The 8,078-nt window shown below is 37.5% G+C and overlaps 1 protein-coding gene across 1 annotated transcript; it reads right to left on the bottom strand.

The window, feature by feature from the left end:
• Nucleotides 1–4,192: 4,192 nt before the first annotated feature.
• Nucleotides 4,193–6,521, bottom strand: LOC107714089 (P2Y purinoceptor 14-like). Its single transcript, XM_016519800.1, has 4 exons — nucleotides 6,516–6,521; nucleotides 5,709–5,810; nucleotides 5,404–5,606; nucleotides 4,193–4,775 (listed from the first exon to the last, which is right to left on the bottom strand). The coding sequence occupies exons 1-4, from the start codon at nucleotides 6,519–6,521 to the stop codon at nucleotides 4,193–4,195; spliced, it is 894 nt and encodes a 297-aa protein (XP_016375286.1).
• Between the last annotated feature and the right edge of the window lie 1,557 nt (nucleotides 6,522–8,078).

Genomic DNA, 8,078 nt, shown 5'->3' with positions numbered 1-8,078 from the left:
TGTAGTACAGTATTGTTTCTGTTTGCAATAGCCCTACTGTGCTGTAACAAGGTGTGGTAAATGGGCAACTCTGGTAACGCTGCCCTCTCATTCATTGATCTGCTAACCGTTATGCTCATGTGTCCTCTGATGATAATAGCTTTCTAGGATTAAACATTATTTGAATAATTGGTAAAAAAAACAAACAAAAAAGTTAAATATCTTAACCCTATTGTTACACCTACCTGAAAAACTAAAAAGCTTTTTAATTTCTTTATTTGTTCTTATTTTATTATTAACTGCTTGGCCTCCTTGTCATTTTTTTTTATTCAATTCAAAGTTTTAAATCAAGCTATCTCGTGCTACTGCAACAAAATTACCCAGCTGTAAAATCAAAACTTTGTTTAATTACCATTATAACTAGCTATCTCACAATGTTTACATATGAATAAAAGCCTACATTAAAATCTGTCATATAAATTGGTCTCTTCATTAGAAATTAGCCTACTGATTGCCACCATTGATAGACACATTTCTTTTTATAATATTAAAAATATCTGTATGACATTATATTCTGCAGTTCTTCCCTGTTGTACCGAATATCTATACTTTTCAAATTATCATATCGAAGTTAGAAATTCAAATATTGTGACAAAATTAATTTTGTAGGGTGCCACAAATTTGTTAAAATTTCCAAAGGGTGCCGCGACTAAAGAAAGGTTGGGAGACACTGATTTAGAAGATGAAAACCAAACAAAGTTAAGTCTGACACAGAGAAAGGGACCGATGGCCGGCCAGCCGGGGTTCGTCTTTATTTAAATTTATGTGTGTGTACTTCTGACATGTTTGGTTGGTAAAATAAATGTTGTAAATTCAAATCAGAGCGTCTTCCGTGTCTGGAATGGATGTATTCTTGAGTCTATAAGGTAACAATAATATAATAAGATAACTAAAATACAATTTTCATTGACTAAAACTAGACTAAATGTCATCAGTTTTCGTCGACTAAAACTAGACTAAAATGCTCAGACTTTTAGTTGACTAAAACTTGATTAGACTAAAAAGAGTATGAACGTGACTAAAACTAATAAAAACTAAAATGACAGTTTCACACAAAGACTAGACTAAAACTAAAATTAAAACAGGCCGCCAAAAACAACACTACACAGTAGAGACGAAAATGTGAAATAAAGTCGTTATTTCTGTTTTCTTTGCGCAAAAAATGTATTCTCGTAGCTTTGTAACTTTACAGCTGAACCACTGATGTCACACGGACTACTTTGTCGATCATCTTGGTACTTTTCTGGACCTTGAACGTGGTAGTTACCTTGCTGTCTATGGGAGGGTGAGAGAGCCCTCAGATTTCATCCAAAAATATCTTAAATTGTGTTCCGAAGATGAACGAAGGTCTTACGGGTTTGGAACAACACAACTAACCCTTTAATATCCATTTACCTCAAAAATCTTTGAATGGGCATGACGCTGCTCTGCTGGAGGGGGGTTGCCTACTCTCGGTTGCCAAGAATGCTCCAACTACATTGGATTTTAATTCATGAGGAATGTCCACAGTTGCCAATAATCATGACAATTTGCTTACTGTATTCAAGCAAATTGCTGATACATCTACTGTCAGAAAGCCTATTTTAGGAACTAGGAACTAAAGTTCATTTCATGTTTCCTAGAGGGACGATTATTAGTGTTACCTGCCAGTGAAGACCGCTGTCTGTCTTTGTTTATGCTGCTGCTATGTTTTCTGTAATGTGTTCATATAATACAAGTAAGTCTGAACACTATTGTATGCAATTATTATATATTATGCATGCTTTTGCTATTTCTGATGTTTATATTGTTCGTGGTGTTCCAATTGATCGGTTATTTGCAGCCGCGATCTGCCGCGATGGTTCTGCTGAGTCATTATTATTACGTCAGCGCTACATGTAGCCGTCACGAACTGTTTACTTATGTAATTACTTATACAAGCTGGTATTACTCGGCCAGTTATTGTTGACCATATTGTCACTTTGAGTACAGATATGTCTGTTAAATATATTTGGGTTATATATGCATATTTGCTGATAACCACTATTGGTTCTATGCTATTATATGATGTCAGTAGATGTTAATGTAATTTATAAATCTGTTAATAGTGAGTAATTTGTAATTATTTCCCTTGTTTCTTTGTAGAACACATCTCATTTCATACCAGATGCATATGCAGATGCATATATTGGAGTAAAATAAATGTCTCAATCTAAAGACTTCTCCTGCTCTCCTGATTCTCTGACCGGAATCTGGTCCATATTTGGCCGCCTCAACCAGTTGTAATTTAAAAGTAGTAAGGTTTGCTACATCTACCATGGATGATGACACTTTGCCTTAATGGATATTTAAAATATTCTGAGTTCATGCTTTTGTGTCATGTGTCACTTTGGTTGGTCTTGTTCTTGGTTTGGTGTCAGAATCCTGACACTCATGTGCATTGTCTTGTCCAGGGGTGTATAAAACTGTTTTTGGAGGGCCAACATCCTGAAGATTTTAGCTCCAACCAGCTCAAACACACTTGCCTAGAAGTTTTTTAGTGAGTCTGAAGACAGTGATGAGCTGTTTCATGTGGTTTAACCAGGGTTGGAGCTAAACTCTGCAGGACAGTGGTCCTCCAGGAACAGGTTTGGACACCCCTGGTCTTGTCCTTGTGGGGGTATGCGGTTTCTGGGATTGTTCTCTAGGCCACTGGTTCTCAATTCCAGTCCTAAGGAATCGCTACTCTGCATATGTTGCATGTCTCCCTTATTTAACCTGATTCAGATCATCAGCTCGTTAGGAGAGAGCTCCATGAACTAACCTGAATGTGTCCGATAAGAGAGAGATACAAAATGTGCAGAGCATTGGATCCCAAGGACTGGAGTTGAGAACCACTGATCTAGGCTGTGTGCTGTTCTAAATTGTGTGTTCATTAGTGATGATGGGTCTTTTCGAAGCACTGCTTCATGAAGTTTCAAAACGTTTGCAAATCATTCGTTTCAAACCAGTGGTTCAAAGCGTGCATCAAACAGCCAAAGTCATGTGATCTCAGTAAATGAGATTTCGTTATATCACAAATGTTTCGAAATTCCAATAGTTGGCTGTTGTGGGGCGATTTCTGTAACCAATTAATTACTGAGATCACCCCCCAGCAGTGAACCTTTGAACCAGCTTGATTAGCTGGATCAAATGTGCTTGATTAGGGTTGGAGCAAAACTGTGCAGAGCTGTGGCCCTTCAGGAATTGAGTTTGAGACCAATGGTCTATGGTTTTTACCTGATCTTAGATCCCCTGCAAATTAACACTTTAAACAACTAAAGAACACATTATATAGACGCTTTATATTTAATTTATTTGATGATTTGTTAGTTGCATTTAATATACTTTCAATAACAATAAAATATTTGCAATGGCTTGTAAAGGCTGATTTAATGCATGTTTTGGCCTGAGATTTTGTTGCATTTACTTCGTTTTGACCAGCAGGTGTCACCAGCATGTGGTTTCGAGAAAATATATTTCTGAAAAAATAAATAAATAAATAAAAACGTGATATGATATTTTTGCCATATCGCCCACCCCTAAGGCTGATGTACTTTTCCAGGGTCCAGCAGGGATCACCACGGGGCATGATGAAGTGGATATCTTCGCCCAGCTCACAATTAAATCCCTTCATCAAGGAGATATGGTTGCAGGTGGCACAGAGGCTAATGTCGATGAACTCCTCCACATACTTTTCCAGATTTCTGCCTCCTTGAAAAATAAAAACTGTAGTTCCCTCCAAAAGTCTATTGCTCCTCATTGGGGCAATTGTTGATGGACGAAATGTCCATGAATTTATGCCTTGGTCTGGTCATCTGTCACGCACAGTTGCAGAGAGCACACAATGAAGAAGAAGATCAGGTTCAAAAGTCTTTAATAATCCACATAAAGGTTAATCCAAAGAAGGCCGGCAAACAAAACACAACCGCAACATATAGACACTGATGTCTACACTGACTTGACTGGACCAAAGTGAAGTGAAAACACAATAACTTAAATACTAAGGCAAATGAGGGTAACTAATGGCACACAGCTCGACAGAATAAAGAAATCAAATCAGTGACTATGGTGACAAATAACTAACTCAGGCAAGCAAGACTACAACAGTGAGAGAAAATTCAAAACCAAACATAACTGTGACATTACGTGTGTTTCATGTTTTATCTTCACTGGATCTTTGCAAATCTTTCTTCCTGAGCTGGTCTCTAAAGGTCTTGCAGAAGATAAAGTATATTAGAGGATCAAAACAGACATTTAGCACTGAAAGCAGGATAGTCAGCTCCTTCAGGGTGTTAAATGTACAGTCACTGCTGAACACGTAAGGCAGTCTCACCAGGTGATAGGGCACAAAGCACACACAGAAAACTACCACTAGAACTAGCATGTTGCGCTTAGACTTGTTAAACTTATGGTGGCTGGATACAGTCTGCGTTGACAGCTGGGCTTGTAGGATCTTTTGCAGAGTCTTCCAGTAAAGAAAAACCAGAGACATTAGCACAAACGCAAAGACTGCAAAGGACACGCAGTGGATGATTTTGTAGACCACACTGAGCTTGTGACTGTGCAGGGACTCACAGCTAAGTTTCTGATCATGATCCCAGGAAGTCTGAAGAAAGAGGATCAAGTAGACGGAAGACATGGCTAACAAGGAAAGCCAAGTTCCTATGGAAATGTGGCGGGCGGTACGAACCATCTGCAGAGCATGAGTCTCCAACGGCCGGACAATCTTCAGGTACCTGAGATGATAGAAGGTATTCAGAATGCCGACAAAATCAATTTACATTGCACTGTGAAATTCATTTACAGTGTACATACAGAGGCTTGGAAAAATGTTTTGGGTGGTTGTGGTATTATTGGCCAGTTCTGTACTTTCTCTTCCTTTTTTTTCACTTCTAATCCATATCCAATTCTTTTGTGGAGGAATGTATTCGAATGTTTCTATCAGTGTTTTTAAAAAGAGGTAATTATGGAAATGTAACGAAATAGCTTATTTATTTTTGGGTAAACTATTTCTTCTGTCCTAAATGTAAAGTGGCCAACGATTTTCTGGTTCATGTCCACTCTTTAATGTATTTTGGGATTCATTCATCACCACTCATTCTTCATTCACCATATGAAATCTGATCACTTAGACGAGAACTAGCACACCTCTCCTCAGTCTTCACAATTTGAGGGATTATTTATGTCTGGTGTACAAACAGTGCAGAACATAACATAATGTATTATTTGGGTTATGGTTTTTATAGTAGTAATAGTGACCATAGCAAGTTTAACTTACAATGATAATATCATATCTACTAAACCATATGAAAATAATAACATTGTTTTGTACTGTAAATGGAGGTGTTAGCTTGAGTAGCATACCTGTTTGCAGCAATAATGTCCATGAAGAGAATGCTTGCATACATGTTTAGATAGAATGCTGTTGCTCCAAAGCTGCAGTACATGTTGCGTATTGTTATGGAATAGGTAGCATTGTGAGCAATGCGCAAAGGTAAACAAAGACAAAGGAAGAAGTCAGCTGCCGCCAGGTTCTTCATGTAGACCGTGACGCTGGACTGAACACGCTGATTGGAACAGAAATAAACCCGCATTGTGATGCAGTTAAGCACCAGACTGACGAGAAACACTAGTGAGTATGCAAATATGAAAGCAGGGTGGGCTGAGACCTCTGTAGGTCCACAGGGAGCTTGAGTTATGTTGGTCATGTTTGGTTTAAATGTATCCCTTGGGAAAGTGGTGAAGATGGTTGCAGACACTGTAGACTCCATCTAGATAACCAAGAGAAAGAGATAACATTTATTCAGATTTTTATATATATATATATATATATAAATATAAAAATTTCTCAAAATATTTAAAAATGTTTGCAGCATGGATTAAAAACGCTACTCCTTAAAGCGTTTTGAGAGAAAAAAAACCCAGCCTAAATTAGTAGGCTGTAGGCCTACGTCGCATTTTATTATTACATTCAGAAATAATGCAAGCTAAAATACCGGTAAATAAAGCAACATATTTACAAACATTACAAACACAATTAGGCTATTTTAGTTCCCTTCTCTCCAAAACAAATCCTCTAAATGTGTAAGCCAAAACTAATTAATTTAAAAGCGAAACTGAAGCCTACCTCTCTCATTCTGCACGAATCCAAATGTTTCCATATTCACGATGTATCTGGATGCTAAAATATTATTTAGCCTATTCCTATGTAAACTATAGGCTTTGTTCTTTACTCGCATTTTCGACGTAAAACATCATCCTTCACATAACAGCACAGTGAGGCGGTGGTCACGCTGAATGGCACAGACTATACTACGAACGTTTTTAATTGAGCAGTGTGACTTTTTATGTTTCTTTAACTGTATTTTATTTTGATAATGAACAGGCTTCGAAATAAAAATATGTTGTATATGCGTGTGATTCGCCGAGGTGATTTAAAACTTTAAAGCTTTTGCAAAATAAAGAAAACGGCTTACTGCCATCTTGGTTTCCTTTCCATGAACTTAGGAGGACGTTACAATGATCCAAACTCAATTTTTTTCTTTTGTTTTGTTAATCTGTTAACGATTTAAGTGAAAAATATTTTGTGTATAGGCCTATTTAGTCCTTTTTATGTAGCCTATATAGTTTTATTCTGTTTTCTCCATTCACAGAAACGCTGCAGGTGCGTGATGTGAGCTTTTGTGAATCCGTGTTCTACACTATCCTGCCATTTTTGCTGGTTTCAAACACACAAAAAGCTGCATATTACCTGCCATCCATTTTCACTTAAATGTAGGCCTAATGCTTGGTGGTTCGTGACTTATCCTCGAGTAAACTAACGCCGGGAAATTGCCATTGTGACTTACCTATGATGAACTTAAAGCTGAGTGCGGGCATTTCACTCGTTAGATGCGTCAGCGTCACATTTGCATAGGCCGTACTATGCTGTCTGACAAACTATATTTTGTACAGATTTAATTTTGTTTTGGCAAGTATTTAATTATTTTGCCCAGAGAAAACCGTTGGATTATGCAACAGACATGCAACTCATTGTCTCCATGCAGTTAATTAATAAATCATCGCTATCTGCCATTTTCATGCTATTTCCAATATGCCGATGGCTTTAAAATAATTAAAAATCAGCCGATAAATATCGGCAGCCAATACATCGGTGCATCCCTATATTATATATATATATTATTTGAAAATATTAACTGTGATATACAGTATATAGTGTATCTGCAAACAATTTTGTCTAAAACTTGGGAGGCACTTGGAAAACTTATGTCCAAGTGCCTTTCTAAGTAATGACAGCCTATCACCATTGATCCTTGCTGAATTAGTGTTTTGTCACCAGCGTATGCGTCATTGCTAGCACCAGCACTCTGTGCTTTACGGCTTGATCCCTCAACTTGTTTGTAGGCTGAGATTTATGTGGTAACTTACATGTTAATTTAATTACAGTTTATTAAACACATTTGTTTGTGTGTTTTGTGGCATTGTTCTTAGTGTGTTTACAGTGTGTATGAAGTCTGAGAACATCTTGTGTGCTATTTTGTTTGTTTTGTTCTTTCAATTTAATTTGTCTGTATGTTTTCTGTTTAATTTATTGCTTTTTTTTTTTTTTTTCACCCTGATGGGCTCCCTGGAACAAGTAAAACAGCAATCACCTCATGCTGTGCCAAATGTGCACTACCAGGAACTCTTTGGACAGCATAGCCCTGCTCCTTTCAATTAGTCTAGATCTGTTGAGGTCCCTAATTTTGTTATAAAGGCATTGCAACATTGCCATCAAATTGATAACCAGTACAGCATCCAGCTAGGCTCAGACTGTAAAGATTAAAGCCATATCGCATCTCATGTGGCATAATGAAATTTGTAGTGGCAACTGGTTCTGAGCAGTGTAAAGGTTACGATACTATTTTAGCCTGGTGATTTGGGATACAAATTTGATCTCTCATGATATTCCCCTGTTAGGCAGTGCTACAGGCGGATTCCTCCATCAAAGCATGAGGTTGTGAAGCCTCATATTAACCAGCTGTTGGAGACCAGCAGTG

This window comes from Sinocyclocheilus rhinocerous, unplaced genomic scaffold (assembly GCF_001515625.1).
Source record: "Sinocyclocheilus rhinocerous isolate Xijiao unplaced genomic scaffold, SAMN03320098_v1.1 scaffold3677, whole genome shotgun sequence".
In the NCBI taxonomy this organism is placed as follows: Eukaryota; Metazoa; Chordata; class Actinopteri; order Cypriniformes; family Cyprinidae; genus Sinocyclocheilus; species Sinocyclocheilus rhinocerous.
The sequence above is the reverse complement of the archived record's forward strand: the minus strand, read 5'-3'. Positions and strand labels throughout refer to the sequence as shown.